The following is a 21,452-nucleotide window of genomic DNA, read 5'->3' as shown; positions in this document are numbered from 1 at the left end:
TCTCCCTCTCCCGCTCCCCCTGCTTGTGTTCCCTCTCTCGCTGTCTCTGTCTCTGTCAAATAAATAAATAGTAATAATTTAAAAAAGGAGGAAGACAAAACAGCAGCAAACCGTATTCCTGGGGATTTCTAATGCTCTGAGGAGGAGAGAGATTGTGACTTCTGTCTCCCGGAAGGACATATGCAGTGTAACAAGGCAGGCCATACTACAAGAAATACACCCTATGACATAAATGACTCATTTGCTGAACACGGGCATTCTTCAAATGTGTGTAAACCCAGATGATTCCAGACCTATGCTTAACTTCTTCATTCACTCATAAAACATGTCCTTCTAATGGGTCTGTCAGTGTGTCATCATTTTCAGGGTAACACCTGCTAATTTACTCCTCACCCTTGAAACCACATTTAATCCTAGCATTTTAGCTCTGCTAAAAGCTTCAGCAGTGCAGAGAGAAAGGGTCAAGGCCAGCAATCTGTTTAGCTGATGGGCTTTCTTATACCAGCCTGAGAACATTTCTTGAGATTCCTAAAACCACTTCTCTTTGAAGAAACATCCTTACTTCCTGTGGGGCGGGAAGCAAGGAAGTGTGAAAACATTTCTCCCGTGAATAAATGTTTCAATTAATGAATTAATCAGAGGGAGGCAGGAAGGGAAAATAAACATTAGAACAAACAAAAGAACATATAATCACAGAATGACTTAAGAAGGAGCTCAGGACTCCCACCTTTGTCTCTCTCTCTCCCTCCCTCCCTCCTCCCTTCATTCCTTCCTCTTTCTTCCTTCCTCCCTCCCTCTCTCTCTCTTTCTCACTCTTTCTTTCTTTCTTTCTTTTTTCATGCTAAAATCCAGCAGAAACTAAGTGGTACCGAGCCAGAAGAAAAGAGGGAGGCAAAATCTGCCTGCATGGAAGCAAGTGGAAGGAAGGGGGAGAAGAGGGCTTCAGACACAGAAAGAACCAACATTAGCCCGGAGCCGAGTTCATCATTTCCTCTGCACTGATTATCATTTCATTTCTGTGGCGGTGACAGTGGAAGGAGAAAGTCATGGATAATCCTGACCCTAAGAGATCAGAAACATGCATACCAACATGCAAGAAGATGGGGTAATGGCATGGTAATACCGTTTTCCTGATTAAATAATGATAATGTCTTTAAGGTACAAAGAAAATCTGATAGGCACTTGCCCTAGATATCCAGCAACAGAGGATGACTCAGTGAGTAGACAAGTTGCCTCTGGAAGCACCTGAGTCCCACCTTCTAGGAGCATCTGACAGCCCCACAAGGCAGCTCAGGCAGCTCAACCCTGCCCTGGTTCTGCCCCTGCCGTGCTTGGAGACCCTGGGAAAGTCGCTTCCGTGCTCTAGGCCTCCGGTCCTTCTCCGTGATCTGCACAGGACACCCGTGGTCCCACCTAACTTCCAGGGCCGCCAGGAGGGAAAGGAATGGCGATGAGGGGCCCTGGGCTCCTGCTGCCAGCCACCCTGGGAGGGTCCTGCACTGGGAAGCCATGGTCTTGCACATAAATTGACCCATTACTAAGTCAGGTGCTCAAGAGTTGTCTAGAAAGGAGGAGGGTAGAGATGAAGTCTGCAGTCCTAACTCCGCCCTCACAGCAGGTCAAGCTCCAAATATTTAAAGATCCCTGGTTTGATATATCCTGAGGAAAAGGTGAAACTATCACTTCGTATTTTTTTTTAAGATTTTTTATTTATTCATTTGAGAGAGGGAGAGAGAGCAAGTGAGAGCACGAGTGGGGGAAGGGGAGAGGAAGAGGGAGAAGCAGGCTCCCAGCTGAGCAGGGAGCCCGATGCGGGGCTCGATCCCAGGACCCCGGGATCATGACCTGAGCTGAAGGCAGACGCTTAACCGACTGAGCCACCCAGGTGCCCCACTTTGTATTTTTTCTTCTATTTCTACCTTTATCTAATCTTCTGGCTTCCCTCTTTCTTTAGGGTCCATCTATCAATTTCCTTCCCCTTCCTTCCATCTTCACTGCTCCATGATTTTTATCAATAATATTATTTCTTAGTGTTTACCTTCATGTTCTCAGATAGGCTTATACCCATGAAGAAACGGGGGGAGGGTTGTGTCTGCTTTGTTAGGGGTCAAAGACACAGCTCCTCAGGGGAGCTTTTTAATAAGAAACACATACTTAAAGGTCCTAGTTTACAAAGGGCTCACGTGGGCAGCCCTTCCTTCTGGGTTAGGGGGGCTGAGGCCAGGAGACTGTCGGCCAAGGGCAGAAACATCGGCCCTCTCTGCAGCTGGGCTCGCTCTCCCCCAGGTGGCAGTGGTCAGAGCAAGGAGCGCCCGGTGGCGGCCACCGTTACAGCTGAACCCCAGCCCGGCCTGCACCAGGCTGCTCTCGGCCTTTATCCAGGGAGCTTCTCTGGTTGGAAACCAGACCCAGAGTCTTCTGAACCCTTTCAACCATGCTCTGAGCACAAATCACGAAAGCAGGGATGGGGGCGGCAGGAACACAGATGAAGGAGCTATTTTTGAGTGACTGGAAATCAAAGCTAAACACAGGTGTGTTCTGTGCAAGTAGAAATGTTCCCAAATCCACAAGAATTCTTTATAAATAAACTAAAAAACAAACCATTTGGGTTGCCACATTTCATCCTAGTTTCCAGGGACACACACAAATAGTTCAGGTCTTTGCACATTATTTCAGGAACCGTGGAGGGCTTACAGACCCCACTAAGGGTGTCTGACTCATTTTCTAGAAAGCTACACGAAATGACAATCTAGGGCTAAAAATGAGGGCAACGCCTGCCCTGTGACTCCTGCCACAGCACAGAAAAACAGGACAAAGGGAAACCACCTTAGCTGACTCTGAAAGAAAAATACCAGTGGAATTGGGGTAAATCGAGAACCTCTCCAGCCAAAGAAGTCGAATTTAGACAACAACGATTCGATTCAGGTTTTTCATCTCAACTCATACATACAATAAAGAAGCATATCAAAATACATATTAAACAAATCATAGTGAAGCTCTTCTCTTTACAATATCAACAGCACACATTCATCTAAATGACTTTCTAGGTGATCCTTTAACTCCGAGGAAGATGTAAGAATTTTCTACAACGTCAGCAGGGTGTGACAGACTCAGACTCCATTTTCCCCCACTTTTCAGCAAGTAAAATACTTATGGCATATTTTTTCTCCAAATTCTTGCTGAAATCTCACCCCTTGTGAATTTTGAGCTATTTTCAGGCAAATCTGCCACCACTGTTACCCACCTCATATCATGGTGTTCCTGCCCCAGCAGCGAACTGGGCTCAGTCACAAGAGCCCTTCCTTCCCCATTTCCACGGTCAGAGAAAGAACATCTTAGCAAATCCTCATGGCAGCCCTGTGAGGTCCACTTTCTGGCTGGGGAAACTGAGGCTCAGAGGGGTTAAGTTAAATGCCCAACGACACACAGCCATGAATGGTGTTGCCAGGATTCAAACCCGGGTTTCTCTGAGCGGGTAGCCGACATGGCACTTGTCATTTTAAAATGCTTCCAATCAAGTGGAATGCTAGGTCAAGGCTGGCGGATATTTTATGGCAATAAAAGTCAAAACCTGCTGAAGGACAGGATATCAAGAGACCTGATTACACAGACCATATAAAATAATAATAAAAACAAAATTGATAGTGCACAGGGGACATTTTTAAGTAACAACCTAAAAATGGGCCCAGGTACATAATGCAGCATGAGTTAAGACTGGCTGTATTATTAGCTATTGAAAAACCAGCGAATTGGGTCGGAAGAGGGCGTTCTGGGCAGCAGGAACACGGCGTGGTTCAAGTGAGGGAGGATGCATGAGCAGGATGGGGACATCCCAGGAGAGTTTGTTGTACAACAGTGATGTGGACCAAGGCCAGAAAGCCAGAGTGAGGCCAGGGTGCCCAGGCAAATGAGTGCCAGGAGAATCTAGCTGGATTTGACAATAAAGGAGAGGGAAGTTGCTAAAGACTTTCACTGGAGCAGAGGGGTCCCATGAGCAAAGCACCATTAGGGGATGATAAAAAGAGGGGGCTGGGGTGCCAGCATCCCTCCACCCCTGGCCTCCCTAGGGTTCTCCTCCGGAGCAGGTGCCGTGGAGGGAGCAGGATCAAGGGGCAAGGATAACGAGGTCACGTTTTGCAAATGTTATAATACTATCTATAAGCTGCTTCAGTTTCTAAACTGTGCCTAATTGCATGAAGCTATGAAAGTGGGGACATCCGGCACAATCCCGGACACTCCTGAGAGCAGCCTTCCACATCTGTCTGTTCATTTCTCCTGGCCGTGTGCATGGAGGATGGAACCAGGAGAGGGTCTCTTTCTGACTAAACTCTTTAGAAAAATTCAATTCTTTTTATCAGACTGGATCTCAAGCTGGTAGGAACAAAAACATCAAGATGAATGTGTTCTCATCATATGTAATCAAATGAAAAGAACAGGAATATAATATATTAAGGTAGAGATAGATGTATTCAGATAAGAGACCATCCGTGGTGGTTTTTTTCCCCCAAAACCTTATTAAATATTATTGATACATCTGGCTTTCAGTTAAAATGAGGCTGCCCCCTCCGAACGAAAAGAAAAACACAAACAGCAAAGTGCCCCCCTCCCCCACTGCAAAGAATGGGTTATTGCACCCTCTGGTTGCCTTATCATCACAGGGGAAAGCGATCTACCCCTTTCCCTGTAGGACTAAAACTAAGTATCTGTGCTAATTATCGAAGTATTTGTATTATGCTTTATACCTATTTAATAACTTCTTTATTCCGAGTGTTTGGTGAAGGGTATGGCTCAAAATAGGAAACGTGCCGCGCAGAAGCCGCCTGAAAGGAGGCACGGCTTAAGGATGAGGGGAAGGATGGGAAAGAAGGAGAAGAACCGCTTCTGCCTCCTTGGCAGAAAGGAACAAGAAGGGCTGCAGTTTACCCTGCTCTGATTTCCTCTTGCCACGGAAAACACTTACAGAAATATGCTAAAATGAATGTGGGGAGAATAGCTTACAGGTAAGACAATGGGCAAGTTCTTGGCCCCTCAGCAGGTTTGTGAGTAGTTTGCTATTCCAGAAAGGCATTCTTAGCACTGTTTAGTGTACCACTGTCATATGGATAAGGCCAGCACTCTCCCTAAAATAATTTGATCTTTGGCGAGCTGCTTAACCTCTGGGGTCATTAATTCCCTGGCATCTTTGGCCCAGGCTCTTACAACATACAACTTCTACAATCATTTCTTAAAGATAAGTGTCGTGCACTATAAAGGCAAATCGTACCCATCACTTTATGGACACACGTGGGGGTGGAGGAAGGGGGCAGGCAAACACGGTGATCCCCTCCCTCTCAGTAATGGCCGCAGGAGCGAGACCCAGGGCCTACCTCCCCCACCCTAACCCCTGTTCTCTCTCCCCCTTCCCTGCACTCTCCACCCTGCCACTGCTTTCTAGCCCTGCATGAACACAGGCAGCCACGATGATCCCCAAGTCATGCTTGTGCCGAGAGCATCATGCGTTCCCTGCCACTCACTTGGACCTCAGAATAAAGCCACTTACACATCTTAAAGATGGGTCAGCTTTTCACCGTATTAGACCATCATGAGAATCCTGTATCTCAGACAAAATGCCATATATTCTAGGAATCATTTAAATATCTTCCAACCACCTACTTGGCGAGTACCATTGCATGAAAGCATAAACAGTACACGGTTCAGGCCCTGTTAAGCTGTATCACTTCACACAGATTTTATAGCTCTCTGTATGTTTACAGGACTCTGCCTGTAATGATAATAAAATCATCCAACCTTCTTAGCCCAGACAAGACAAGCAAAATTCTCTCAGGCATACTACCTGTCTTTGATCTGAACAGCACACAGTCTTTACACGTTTGCTGCCTGTGAGGCATGATCTGCCTTTTTAAAGCCCCTCTTTGGATACCTCATGACACAGCTTTGCAGCCAGGGCTGCTGTGCAGGGCGGACTCTCTAGCCAAGCAGACCGCCTTCTGGGTTAGCCGTTCTGGGATGGAGTTTTCCACCGGGCCATGCCAATCTGCAGCTGGCTCCAAGGCCAAAAGAATCTATTTGGTTTTCAAGTTTGTTCATTCACCTGGATACATTGGGCTTAGCCTGATCAAGAGGAAAGATGCAAGATTCTTCCTTGCAAGTTCAGGAAGTGAAAATCAAGTGTTTCAAGGCCAAAACAAAAGCTTGTATTGTCCAGTAATGCCTCGAAGTGGTTCGCAGTTTTAAAGGCAGGAGGGAACCTTTGCTTACCTTATTGATGAGAGTCACTATATCTCCTTCTTTGATTGTCAATTCATCGTCATTCTGTGCCTCATATGGAAATATTACTTTGCAGTAATCCTTGGCTGTAAGAAGAAAAGAAAACACAACCTTTACAATACTTCATCTAACGGGCTGGCCCAGGAAAAGATGCCCTCTCTCACATTAACTTCAGGGAAAAGCACACTTAACAGATAGGATATAACGACTGCATAAAAGAAAGGGTCACCCTCAGGAAACCACCTAAGATTGCTCATTTGGGGCTCATGCTTATTTATTCTCTTCATTTTTTCCCCCTCACAAATCACGTGATGTCATCAAGTGCCATTGACTGCTTTGTGTCTCTCAGGCAGAAAAGCAAAAAGGTTTCCTTGGTCTCAGATGTATATTTTATGTACTCTTTATTTTATATACCATTTTATATACTCTTTGGGTGCATGCATAAGCAGACATAATCTACAAAGAGCAAAAAGCTTAACTTCTGCCCTCTTTGCTTTCTTCCACACATCATTAAATCAGAAACAGGGTATCTGTGTATGTTAAAAGCTGACATGGTACTCAAAACAATAAAAAAGACTCCATTATGGTACATCTCCCGAGACATATATTTGTATGTGAACATGTGTCAACCACAAACAGCCAACAAATACCCACTACATGTTCTTTATACACATGTGTATACTGGGGAGACAAACTTGTTCAAGTATGTCCCATGGCCTTTCTGTGGGAACCTGCCTATTTAGGTGGGGATGTTCATCAGCAAGGATGTCCATCAAAGAGAGAAAAACACTAAAGCCACTGAAAACCCAGTTCAAATGTGCCATCAATTATATGCTTTTGAAAGTCTATCTGATGTGAGGGGCGCCTGGCTGGCTCAGTCAGAAGAGCGTGCGGCTCTTGATCTCGGGGTCGTGAGTTCGAGCCCCCACGTTGGGTGTAGAGATTGCATAAATAAATAAATAAACTTAAAAAAAGAAAGTCTATCTGAGGATTAAATCTTCTCTATTTACAAAAAAGCACCAGTTTAGAAGAGAGCAAAAACATTTGTCAGGTAGCCGGGAAAGTAAAACTTGGAAAAGTGGGGCTCGATGACTTAGGACAGAAGGTAGAAAGAAAAACTCCAGAGAATTAGTATCTACTGGGACAGGCATTTATTATTCTGCAGCTAAGTCAACAATCCTAATGGCTTTGAATGGCCTTAGATATTTCCCAAGGATCAGGCCAGTTCCTGCAGACAGATCATAACCTAGAGCTATATACACAAGTATCAATTATATTGTCCCTAGTACAATTTATATGACTGAAATGTGGGGGGTTTATTATGGTTAATGTTACATCAATCAAAGACAGTGCTATATAAAATAAAGGCAATAAAAAGATTTGTAATACAGACACACTGTGGTCTAGGGTCGGTTCAGATATGATGAGAGGGCGGGGAGGAGAGAGGGAGAGGGGTCAGGGAAAGAGAGGGACTCACTTTCTGTGGCAAATGTTTTCGCTTTCTGTCCAAAGGACAGAGTATATCAGTTACATTCCCCATCCTAGTCTTGGAAACCTTCCATCTTAGGTACTCTGGGCCCCTGATGCCTTTTGCTCATTAAGCCGCGCTGAGGGGCACTAGTTCTAAATCCCATCAATATTTAATCTGTCTAAAGATTCCTAGGTCCACAGAGTTACTAACGTTTCATCTCTCTTTAATTAGTAATAGCAAACCTTCCAAATTCTGAATCAGCCAAATATTCTAAAAGGAGGGAAAAAGTAAAGCATCTTTAAATTGGATAATGACAGCTCTTTACCAATTTTCCTATTGACTGTGTTAGTGAAATATGACTATGCAACCTCAAAACTTACAACACTGAAACAAATACAGCATTATTGAAGAACTGCCCTGCAGAGTCCCAGTTTGAAGAATAATTCATTGTATCGAAATCATGGAACTATTTTACAAACAAGGTAAGACACCCGCGGTCAACAAAGGAAAAAACAAGCATTGTTTCTACTCCTTTCCACCAAAAAAGTTCATTAAGTGTGGTAGACATTGGTTCACAGGAGCCATTCCCCATCCTTTTCCCAGTTCATATAATCCTGCTGCAATCGGGTATTACATTTGGGAATAGGGAACCGCCCACAACTGTAGAAATGAATGAGATATGTCTAGGCAAATAACGTTAATCTCACTCCCCTTGGTCGGTGATTGGTTTAGGGGCGGGCATGTGATCTACTTCCAGCCAATGAGATGTGAGAGGAAATCTGCTGGGAGGGGGAAGGAGGCTGTTAGATTTTGTTCCCTGACTAAAAAAAGGGTTGTGAAGAAAATAGTTGCCCCTGCCTTTCTGCTTTTAACACTGTTTCATCCTTGTTGGAACACAGTATAGTGTTCAGCACTGTTGCAGTCATAGTTCAGCCCTGAGAGGAAAGCCAGGAAAATCACAGAGGAGGGGACTCTGAGTCTTGACACCATTGAGATGTCTGTCGAATTAACCAATGTCAGGGGGCCTGTCTCTGGATCCCTTGTTACCTGACTCCATAAAACTGTATTGCTTACCACTACTTTATGGCTGCATAGGTATTTATCACTCAAAGCAGAAGGTACCCTGGCATGAAGGAACTCAGTAGAAGAGGACACCTCCAGTTGCCTCCCCTGAAACACTTGACTATAACCTGCCTCCACTCAAAAAGCCTCTTCCTATACATCTGTGTCATTCCCTCTCCCCCATCTCTTCCCTTGCTACCTCAAGAACTGGCCCATAGCAGGGGGTCAATAAATGACTGTGGAATTGACTTGTAACCAACATAGTGAGAAAATATTTATAAAAAAGTACTAGTATGCCTTTAAAATGTTTCACGGGCCCATTTTGTTTTCTGCTCAGTTTCGCTATTAGTTAAGGAGGGCAAGTGTCCCCCTGCCTTTTTTTTTTTAACAGCTTTAATGACATGTAATTTTTATACCAGAAAATTCACTCATTTTAAGTGTACAGTATGAATAGTTTTAATAAATGTATATAGTTGTATGGCCATCAACATAACCTAGTTTTAAAACATTCCCACCATGTATGCTATTTTATGTGTGAGGCATTAGACACAGTATTATCCGAAAGGCACCAATTTCAGATAAAAGGAGGAGATATGGGTACCAGTGGCTACTGTCAACTACCATTGTCCATGAAGCAGGTTTTGACATCAGGCTCACCCTTTTTGCATCCTCATAACTTGATGCAGCCCCCACTCAATGTTTCTTGATCTCCTAGTGATACCTACAAAGTGGAGGAAAATTTGAGGGACAGCTAAACAGGAGGAGAGTGTTCTGGGCCAGGAGTCAGGACAGTCAAGACTAGGTTCAATCCTAGCTGGGCTGTCCTGAGCATAAAAATCTGAGGCAACAACAAGATAGCTTTGCACCTCAGTGTCCTCAGGTGTAAAATGAGAGACTGGCCAAGGAGGGATGAGAGCAGAGTTTGGTTAACTTCAGCAGAACACTTTTTAGCAAATTTCACCTTATTCCAAAACTCCAAAATAAAACAACTAAAAACAGAGCTGCTCTGGTTAAATTAGAGAGTGGGGCTGGCCCATCTCCCACCCAGGCCCCCAAAACTATCTCAGTGAAGCTCTGGAGGCTCCAAAAAACACACTGGACTAGACCTGAGTTCCGGCCAACTCTGACATTTCATGGCTCTAGTCACGGGCACTGTAACTCAGAACACCCCTGATCAAACTTGGCGACCATAGGCTCACATTTTAAGTTATCATGATATATTTGAAAGTAAGAATTTGTTTTTACTACTGAGGCATTTGGGTCCTAACTCAGCAGTACTGGAAAATAAAAACATGCCATCAGTTTGGATGTACCAATGGTTTTAAGATACTAAAAAAATAACAAGTGAAAAAATAGATTAACTCTGAGACTAGGATTTTATTTTCATAGTATATGGAACGAAGATGTTTCCTACTTTAATTCAAACATTTATTGAGGCAACACCATGAAAAAACTAATACCTGGGGAAAGGCAAGGGTGAAAGGACAATAAGAAGAAAAGACAAATGCTGGAAGAAGCACAGACTCACTCTGATGGGATATGGCTGTGGTGTTGCAGAAGAAGTCATGATTACATTCAGGAGGGAGTTCACAAAGGAGGAGGCATTTGATAGGTCTTGAAAGAAGAATATAATTCCAAATGCTTTCTGAATGTGGGAAGATTAGGAATTTTAAATGAGTAGCAGACAGAGATGGAGAGGAAAGGAATGAAATGAATTTTTGGAGGCAGGCATTTTCCATCTATTCCTCAATTAGATGGATTTAATTAGTCCAAGATTAAATAGACATGAATGCCCACATGCACATAAAAAAAAGAAAGGCACAACTTACCCAGCAATTGGTCTCTTTTTTAGAAAGATTTTTTTAAAAAAAACTAATGAATTACCCTAAGACTGAAGTCCCAATCAATTCTTGAGCTTTTTTGTCTTTCTTTTTTTTTTTACATTTATGTATTTATTTTCAAGTAATCTCTATACCCAATGTGGGGCTTGAACTCACAACCCTGAGATCAAGAGTCGCATGCTCTTTTGACTGAGCCAGCCAGGCGTCACTTGAGCTTTCTGTCTTAGAGTCCTTTAAGAATCTGATTAAAGAAACAGTGATTCCCTCTTTCCAGAAAAAGGAAAAAAAGACACATTCCAAGGTGCAGAGAAAATGTTGTGTAAGATATCAGAAGGTTCAAGGAGCCTGAGACTTTCCCCTATTTCCAAATCAAGATCCCTATACTAATTACTGATTGGTATTCTAATTTTAAGAAACTTGTTCTATTAAAACCCCAAGAAGTCCAGTCATGATTCACATACCCCCAACAAAAAACACATTATTTCAATCTCTAAACTTCTACAAATTTACATGAGATTAAAAACAGCCCATTTAAGAAATTGAACTCACATGCCCACAGCCCATGACTCCCTTCAGATGGTTTTATAATCTATTCATATAAAAAACAAACAAACTTAAAAAAATACCCTCAGCTTAAAAAAAAATAAAGCAGAACAAACAGAATAAACATATCAGCAAGCAGAACACACACACACACACACACACACACACACACACACACACACACACCGCCCCCCAAGGAAATAACATTAAATCCAGGACCTTTTTCTGGACTCTGGACTCAATTTTTAGGACATTGAAGATTAAAATCTCATGTGTCACAGAGTCTGGTAGGAAGCCTTCCAGAACTTCTAGCAGTGGTGGAAAGTACCAGGTCACCCTTAGAATTCTTTTCCTTTGGGACACCAGAACAAAAGTGTCAAGCTCAGTGTTTCTACTTTCACCAACATCAAAACCTAAAGTTCTTTCATTAAAGTGACAAATATTATCTGAGGCACTATGGGTTCATAATCATTTATCTGGAAGCCCTGGGGACAGAATTTTCCAGATTTTAGAAAGGAAATGTATTACATCCATACAACAGATAACATCCTCAGCTGGGGTCTGGGGCTGCACCCAACCATTAAATACATTAAAATTCTGCAGCAAATGGATGATTTGTCCCCCCAAGTAGTATAAATGAAGACTCTACATAAATGCATGTTAGTCCAGGACAAGTTTTATCACTCAACAAGTGATAAAACCTTTTAGTTTTCCAGATTTTTGTATTTTGGAAATGCACTAAGGGTATGGACTTGGGTCACATTCTGGGGGAAAGAGACTTAAGTTAAATAAGACTGCTACCTGGTTCTCAAGGAGCTTATAACCAAGGAGAAGGAATGAGGCACAGAGCTCTTGACAAGGCAACAGTGAGGGAAGGATAGAGTGATGCCTTCAGTTTAAAGCAGCAGAGGATCATGAATGGGGAATCATTTCCCAAAGGAAAGAGTCAGGCTCCCTTCTTAGAGGAGTAAAATGGCACCGGGCTCTGTACAATGTTCTAGGACTTTGACCAGAGGAGTAGGAGTTGGGGGTCGGTGGGGTTCCCCAACCATTCCTGATGGCAAGAATGACGTGGGGCACCCTTTGCTTCTATGCCTTCCCAGATCCCCTTCTCTGGGGGTTGCCATCAACAGGTCTGAGGTGGGATCAGCGATCCACAAGCACCCCGGTGATTCTCATGAACAGGGAAGCTTAAGGAACAGTCTACATCAGTGGTTCTCACGCATGAGTGGGCATCAGCATCAGATGAAGGACGTGTGAAAACAGAACCCCCGAGGCTCCTGATCCTCGAGAACTGGGCAAAGCCTGGGGATCTGCATCTCTAACAAGTTCCCAGTTGATGCTGCTGGTCCAGGGACCACGCTGTGAGAGCCACCGATCCAGCCAGGAGTATTAGCAAATATTCAATGCAAGAAAGAAACAAAACAACGGTGGGGACCTGGAGGGTGGGCCAGTGTGGTGGCGGTGCCACGGCTGGGCATGCTGTATGATAGATCTGGACAGAAAATCCAGCCCTGGGTCAGTTTGAGGATCCGGGGCTGGTTGGGGAGGGCTGGAGAGAATCCTAAGCTTGTCATTTGCTCAGTAAATATTAACTAAGCGTCCACTGTGCGTCCAGCAGCGGAGATGCAGCAGTGGCCTTGTAAAGCTTACTACAGTCTGCACCAGCAGGTCGCAAATAGGGCTCGTTTGCTCCCCAGGGGACACCAGCAAAGCCTGGAGACATTTGTGGTTGTCACAGCGGGAGGGGGTGGTAACGGTGATTGGCATCAAGAGTATGGAGGCTAAGGATGCTACTAAACATCCTGTAATGGACACAGAACAGTCCCCACAACAAAGAGCGATCTGGTCCAAATATTAATAGTGCCAAGGTGGAAAAACCCTGGTCTACACTCAAATTCAGACAGGGAAACGAAACACAGGGCACACGTCCCTATGTTGTCAACTCGAGCCCAATGCCTGCCTCCATGAAAAAGCTGTCGGCGACCCCAAATCACAACGACCGCCTCTAGTCCTAGGTGCTGTTGCGAATTTGACGTTCAAATTATTTCACAACTATGAATTATGGCACTTTTTAATCTCTCGCTTTAAAAGGAGGAATTTAAAAAAAAGAAAAAGAAAAAGAAAAAAAATCGGACAAGCAAAGCCTTTCTGTCTTCTAGCCCAGAGCTCACCACGGCTCCTCTTGGTGGCACTTTCTCCTGCTCAGGTGGGGGGAGGCTCTGGGTCTTTGGGAGAAAGGAAATCCACAAGGATAACACAAAGGGAGTTAGCTTGTATCCTCCAAGAGGACTGTACTTGAAAACCAGGTCTTCAGCAGCATAGGCAGCCTGGGCACCCTCCCAGGGAGACCCCCACTGGGAATCGGGACAGCAGGTATCTACGCTGGAGGCACATGACGCGACCCTGGGACGCTGAGCCTGAGCACGTTAGGACACATCAAGTGTGGGCAGCTCTACAGCACCGACTAGGACACTTGTTTCAAACTGGACGTACCCAAATAGGAGATTTAGGGGAGACAAGTGAACAAAAACACCTGCACTGAAAAGGTAGCATAAAAGAGCTCCCAGGTAAGGCTGGGGGAAAAAAAAACCCAACATAAGGAAATCGACCCCTTTTTCTGCTATTTAAACATGTGGTGCGAAAGCAAAAATTAGCTCAGAATGAGAGAGTAAAAATCTGCATAGCCATTCATCACGCCGGCGTACCAAACGCAGACACAGACAGCTGCAACGTGAATGGGAAATAGGATTTCTCCCAAGCACACAGTGCAGCTGGAAAGGGTCCTAACACACCCCCTTCTCCGAGCACTACTGCTTTCTTACTCCCAGAGAAAGTTGGTCCTCTAAAACCACAGACTATCAGAAATTTTGCTTTTGTTTATATCATATCAGTCAGAATGAAATGTTCCACTCGGGGCGCCTGGGTGGCTCAGTTGGTTAAGCGACTGCCTTCGGCTCAGGTCATGATCCTGGAGTCCCGGGATCGAGTCCCGCATCGGGCTCCCTGCTCAGCGGGGAGTCTGCTTCTCCCTCTGACCCTCCCCCCTCTCATGCTTTCTGTCTCCCATTCTCTCTCAGATAAATAAATAAAATCTTTTAAAAAAAAAAAAAGAAATGTTCCACTCTTTTATTTTTTTTAAAGATTTTATTTCTGTATGTATTTGAGAGAGAGAGCAAGAGCACATGAGCGGGGTTGGAGGGCAGAGGGAGAGAGAGAAGCAGACTTCCCGCTGAGCAGGGAGCCGACGCGGGGCTCGATCCCAGGACCCTGAGATCATGACGTGAGTCGAAGGCAGACGCTTAACTGACTGAGCCCCCCAGGTGCCCCTGAAATGTTCCACTCTTGACTGAGGGAATGAAGTCACTGTGACACAGAAAAGCAGCCTTGATTCCCCACCCAAGTGCAGAGCCTCACTTAAAGAGTTCTGAACACAGCCCTGCATACTTATTTTAACTCAGTGGTTCCCAAAGAAACGACCTGGGTGCACCTCCCAGTACAGACCAGATATTGACCCCTTTCAGCACAGCCCCGCGTTGCTTGGAGCCTAGCAAAATACTGCTTCATTTACATTTCACTGCATTCCTCCTCCAAACTGGTAACTACTGTTTTTTATTTGGTGCGATGGTGCTGCACAGATTCTCCTATGCAGTCTCCCCCGTGCAATGAGCCAATAAACCTTTGTGGGGGCAAGGGTCTGTCTTGGTGCTCTTGGGCTGATTCGTCTGGGGCAGGGACTAGAAAGAACAAAGGGTCTGTCAAGCCCCGTGGAACACCAGCAACCACTGCTAATCTCTCAGAAACCCCAAATAAGCTCCAGGGTCCTATGTGAACCAATGTGTTTTTTTCCAACTGGTGACTGTGAACTTGAGAAAGGGGACCCATGGCCTCTATGCCGATTTTACAAGACTCTGTCCAATATAGAGCCTCGTTAAATTGTAAGTCGTTTCTAATTCTCCACGTGCTCAACCATGAGTCCATGGCACCTTTCTGGGCTGTATGGGGGGGATATCGAGTAGAACACATAGCCCCCACCTCGAGGGACCAAGGGTCGCCGCAAGCCACCCTTTGTCACCACCCCAGGGGACAACTCCTAAGAAGGGAGTCAATGAACAAAGTGCCCAGAAAGGTGGTACAAATGTCCAGGGATGGAGTGAGGGGAGGTCAGGCAGGGAGGGCAGGTTTAGCCTTTGCCCCATGGTCATCATTTATTCCAAAGCCTGACCTGCCTTTGTTCAAATTTTATCAAGGATTATCTTTTTCCTAACCCTCCTGCTCAACTGGTCCTCTGAATCTCCAAGACTGAACTGTTTGTTCAGAAAGATGCTAAATAGCCATTTCTCCGGGCTCTTTTTCTATCCCACAGAGGCCACAGATCTGCATCAACTGTAGTAAGAGTCGGGGAAACTCCAGATGTGGCGAGCTGGAGGAGTCTCAGGGTACTTCATTTATGAATATTTAGACAGTTTCCCTCTTGTTATGAAAATCATGGCAATCTGTTCCCAGCATGCGTTTCAGATGAGTTTCAATATCATAAAAACTTTACTTGGGGAGGGGAGAGGATGTTAGTTGTTTAAATAAATCCTGATCAGCTGAGTTTCACTTTCCCTCAGAAAAGACCAATCTACATGAACATTTTTTGAATCATCATAACTTAATCCTTCAGCTTGCTGAGGACAGAGATGTGAGGAAGGGACTTCTCTCCTCTGAACTGCCAGGTAGTTGTTGTTAGAGATCTGTCTTCTACCCAGACGCTCTGCTCCCAAGCTCAGGGTCATTTCTAATAGTTAGCCAGCACTCTGTGTCCTTCCACCTGAACATGGGAGTTGCGTCAAAATCTGAAAGCAGCAAAATGTTCCCGCTGCCGGGGCTTTTTAGTGTACCTAGGTGCTTTGTGGAAATCAAGGGAGAACAAATACCCCAGAATTTGCTCTTGACAATGAAAACCAGAAAGTAGGTTGGGTGATATTAACTGCAGAAATTCTTGCTCTGGGTCCATGAAAAACATCTGTCAATAAACATCCTTCAAGCCTTCGCTGACAGTGAGAATTCTCCTTCTGACCTGCTACCCACTTACACGCATACTTACACCTACACCGATGACATCTCATATTCCTACTGAACTGTTCCCATCTGCCTTCTGCCCCTCCCATCTGGCTGCTCAGTTCTTTGAACGCAGAAACCTTTTACTCTGAATCATAAAGCTTTTGGAATTGAATCAGAGGATGAAGATGCTGAGAGCAACCTCAGGGGTTTTCTCTAGCACAACCCTCTGACTTCAAAGGCAACACAAACAATGAAGAGCAAGGCCAGAGAAATAAAATTACTGGCCCAAGGTCACACACCTAGCGAATAACACAGCTGGTCCTGGAATCCGCACTGCCGACTCTTAGCCCAAACACACCACCCAGCCTCTGTAAAAACACTCGTCAGTAACAACCCATCCCCTCACCGTGAAGCTTCCAGAGAGCCAGGTGGATGGACATAATTAATAGATACTTGTAGGACTGAACAAGGCTTGGGTTAGAGCCAGGATCCTCCCACATGCTTGAAGGAGCTGAATATTCGGATCTGTGTTAATACCTAGGCCCAGGAAGCCCATCTGAGATCCCAGAATTACTCTCAAACTACACTGCCCAATATGGTGGCCACTAGGCACATGTGGCTACTGAGCATTTGAAATGTGGCTGTTTCACATTAGATGTGCCATGCTTATTATAAAATACACGCTGCATTGTGAAGACTCATATAAATAAAGAATAAAAATACCTCACTTAACAATTTTATACAGGTTAAATGTTGAAAAGATAACATTGGGGATATATTGAGTTAAATAAAATATACTTAAATTAGTAAGTTCACTTGTTTCTTTTTCAAAAACATGGCTACTAGATAATGTAAAATCATGTATGTGGCTCACATAATATTTCTATTAGCCAGCACTCCTCTAACACACAGCTATCTACCTCCCCCAGCCCAACTAATCTTTCCAGAAAGACTCGAATCTCCTGTCTGCAGACATTACAGAGGGCGAAAAGAAAGCATCAAGGACATGATCTTATCCTAGGGCTAGTTCTTGAGACCCAAGGATTAGTCACTAAGCAGGCCTCGCAGACTGTCCTGCTTTGTGCCATATCCCTACAAGTGACCCTCGGGTCCCTACTGCTCAGCCTCCCCCAAAAGCAACCCACAAGTCACCCAAGGTCCTATTTCCTCTGGATAGAGGTGAACAATCTACAGGGAATTTCGACTTTACTTCTATGGGAACTCTTGTTTTGACTTTACTTCTAATGGAAACTCCATGAAGAAAAACTCAGTTTCTCGGATTACTATTTCTGCAAGCCATCAGATTGGTAAAGACCACTGGTTGTCACATGTCATGAGGACAGCCTGTCCTGGGGACCATATTCCAATCACCTTTGAGGCTTGATGGGTCTTCTCCTTTTCATTTTCCTGCCTATTCCCCATTCTGGCTGTCCAAGCAACTTTGCAAATAACAGTGATCATTTATAACCTTGTTAATAGCCATAACTACAGAATAAGTAGTTGAATGGAAGGAAGGGCAATCTTTGGCTTTCCAAACTAGATTAGTAGTCTGTCCACATTATCCTCATAAGAAAATCTGAGGCTGAAAAGAAAAAAAAAAAACAAAACATAAAATCTGTAGAAGGAATTGAAGTAATTGTTTCTGACCAGAGCCTGCCCAGAACACCCTAGTTACTGGAAGGATAAAGAAAGGAATTGGAGGCTTGCCAGGTTAAGAACTACAAATTCAGGATGCCCAGGTACATTTCCATTTCAGATAAACAACAAATAGTGCATGGGACTTACTTGTAACCAAAAAACTATTCACTGTTTATCCGAAATGTCAATGTACCTGGACATCCTGTATTTTAACTGGCAACAATCTAGAGTAGGGAATACTGCCCTTTGGGAAGGTTGTGGGGAGACAGCTATCCTCAAACCCTTAAAGAGCTGTCAGGAGAAAAATGGGCTAATACCAATATAGACTCGGAGACTAAAATTCGTGAGTAAAAGTTATAGGAAGAGCATATGCGGCTCAATGGAAGAAAGACATCTGTACGTAGAGAGATTGCAGCCGAGAGGCATGGAGAAAGCCGTCAGGAAGGCAGGGTTTGGGAGTGCTGGCTGAGGGCGGAGGCTAAAAGACAGGGCCTCCCAGGCCTGAAGGCCTGTGAATCCCCAAACTGTTGAGATGCCATTCTCCAGAATCTTTCTGCCTTCCAAACTATGCAAAGTGCTTGGGTTTACATGGATAAGTCCTGGCTCTGCACATGGGCAAGATACAGGTGGCAGGAAAGAGCCACGTTCCAGAAAGGAGAAAAAAAAACCCCCAGGAGTTCTGAACCTACCTTGTGCCCACCCACCGGCAGGACCTCGTGAAACACATTTGGGGTATTTTTTGTGATGCGTTTTAAAAAGCCATTAAGGTGAAGGGGGTTAAAGAGTACACTAATCATGATGTGCCCTGAGTAATGTATAGAACTGTGGAATCACTATATTGTTCACCTGAAACTAATACAACACTGTATGTTAACTACCCTGACATTTAAAATAAAAAAAGTGAAATAGCCACTGAGATTATGTGAGGATTTTTCAAAGGCATTTCAATGACGAGAAAACCCTTAACTGCTTCCAAGTGTAAAATGGAGATATAAGGAAACTCACCCTTTGTCCTGCTGTCCATTTCTGGTTTTGATGGGTCTGGAGTTGCTGTAGCTGGAGGTAACTTCTTTCCAATACTCTGAGGAGGAAAGAGATCATTTTACTTAAAGAGATGATTCTCTCCATTAAGCAAAGAAATAAAATCAATTCATGATGGCGAAATGCTCCCGACTGCTTCAAAAAACCACACACTTAAGTTTTCACTGTTCTGTCTAGTGGGTGCGGTTCTCTGACGGGCCGGACCCTCGCTGACAAACAAGTGGGAGAACCAGGTGGAAAGGGCTTTATCCTTGGAGGCACTCAGTGCCTTTTACTCCCATTCTTCCCTGATGTCCTTATTAAAAGGTTGATTACTTTCAGCAGACTAGACAGGCACATTTCCTCTCACGCTGTGAGAAGCTGACTACCTCTGTGGAGGCAGAGCGCCTGGCCTAGAGGAGGGGCTCACAAGTGTCTGCAGAGTCGGAGAATGGGAGTAAGAGGGAAAGAACAAAAAGACAGAAAGAGAACAAGTCAAACTTTCACTCTTTGCAGATGATATGATACTTTATGTGGAAAACCCCAAAGACTCCACCCCAAAACTGCTAGAACTCATACAGGAATTCAGTAAAGTGGCAGGATATAAAATCAATGCACAGAAGTCAGTGGCATTCCTATACACCAACAACAAGACAGAAGAAAGAGAAATTAAGGAGTCGATCCCATTTACAATTGCACCCAAAACCATAAGATACCTAGGAATAAATCTAACCAAAGAGACAAAGGATCTGTACTCACAAAACTATAAAATACTCATGAAAGAAATTGAGGAAGACACAAAGAAATGGAAAAACGTTCCATGCTCATGGATTGGAAGAACAAATATTGTGAAGATGTCAATGCTACCTAGAGCAATCTACAGATTCAATGCAATCCCCATCAAAATACCATCCACTTTTTTCAAAGAAATGGAACAAATAATTCTAAAATTTGTATGGAACCAGAAAAGACCCCGCATAGCCAGAGGAATGTTGAAAAAGAAAAGCAAAGCCGGCGGCATCACAATTCCGGACTTCCAGCTCTATTACAAAGCTGTCATCATCAAGACAGCATGGTACTGGCACAAAAACAGACACATAGATCAATGGAACAGAATAGAGAGCCCAGAAATGGACCCTCAACTCTATGGTCAACTCATCTTTGACAAAGCAGGAAAGAATGTCCAATGGAACAAAGACAGTCTCTTCAACAAATGGTGTTGGGAAAATTGGACAGCCACATGCAGAAGAATGAAACTGGACCATTTCCTTATACCACACACAAAAATAGACTCCAAATGGTTGAAAGACCTCAATGTGAGACAGGAGTCCATCAAAATCCTAAAGGAGAACACAGGCAGCAACCTCTTTGACCTCAGCCGAAGCAACTTCTTCCTAGAAACATCGCCAAAGGTAAGGGAAGCTAGGGCAAAAATGAACTATTGGGACTTCATCAAGATAAAAAGCTTTTGCAAAGCAAAGGAAACAGTCAACAAAACCAAAAGACAACCGACAGAATGGGAGAAGATATTTGCAAATGACATATCAGATAAAGGGCTAGTATCCAAAATCTATAAAGAACTCATCAAACTCAACACCCAAAGAACAAAGAATCCAATCAAGAAATGGGCAGAAGACATGAACAGACATTTTTCCAAAGAAGACATCCAAATGGCCAACAGACACATGAAAAAGTGCTCAATATCGCTCGGCATCAGGGAAATCCAAATCAAAACCTCAATGAGATACCACCTCACACCAGTCAGAATGGCTAAAATTAACAAGTCAGGAAACGACAGATGTTGGCGGGGATGCGGAGAAAGGGGAACCCTCCTACACTGTTGGTGGGAATGCAAGCTGGTGCAGCCACTCTGGAAAACTGTATGGAGGTTCCTCAAAAAGTTGAAAATAGAGCTACCATATGATCCAGCAATTGCACTACTGGGTATTTACCCCAAAGATACAAAAGTAGGGATCCGAAGGGGTACGTGCACCCCGATGTTTATAGCAGCAATGTCCACAATAGCCAAACTGTGGAAAGAGCCAAGATGTCCATCGACAGATGAATGGATAAAGAAGATGTGGTATATATATACAATGGAATATTATGCAGCCATCAAAAGGAATGAGATCTTGCCATTTGCAACGACGTGGATGGAACTGGAGGGTATTATGTTGAGCGAAATAAGTCAAACAGAGAAAGACATGTATCATATGATCTCACTGATATGAGGAATTCTTAATTGTAGGAAACAAACTGAGGGTTGCTGGAGTGGGGGGTGGGGTGGGAGGGATGGGGTGACTGGGTGATAGACACTGGGGAGGGTATGTGCTCTGGTAAGCGCTGTGAATTGTGCAAGACTGTTGAATCTCAGATCTGTACCTCTGAAACAAATAATGCAATATATGTTAAGAAAAAAAAAAGAAGAAGAAGAAGGTAGCGGGAGGGGAAGAATGAAGCGGGGGAAATCGGAGGGGTAGACGAACCATGAGAGACGATGGACTCTGAAAAACAAACAGGGTTCTAGAGGGGAGGGGGGTGGGAGGATGGGTTAGCCTGGTGGT

General features: G+C 44.1%; 1 protein-coding gene across 1 annotated transcript in view; it reads right to left on the bottom strand.

Annotated features, from left to right (window-relative positions):
- SH3KBP1 (SH3 domain containing kinase binding protein 1) overlaps positions 1-21,452 on the bottom strand; it is a 337,600-nt gene that overhangs the window by 79,431 nt on the left and 236,717 nt on the right. Inside the window, exons 9-10 of the mRNA XM_044911630.1 lie at positions 18,874-18,949; positions 6,259-6,353 (exon numbers count right to left, since the gene is read on the bottom strand). Of these exons, the coding sequence (XP_044767565.1) occupies positions 6,259-6,353; positions 18,874-18,949 (171 nt within the window). The remainder of the gene's footprint in view (positions 1-6,258; positions 6,354-18,873; positions 18,950-21,452) is intronic.

Source organism: Neomonachus schauinslandi, chromosome X (genome assembly GCF_002201575.2).
Source record: "Neomonachus schauinslandi chromosome X, ASM220157v2, whole genome shotgun sequence".
Taxonomy (NCBI): domain Eukaryota; kingdom Metazoa; phylum Chordata; class Mammalia; order Carnivora; family Phocidae; genus Neomonachus; species Neomonachus schauinslandi.
Note: the sequence above shows the minus strand (reverse complement) of the source record. Positions and strands in the feature narration are given on the sequence as shown.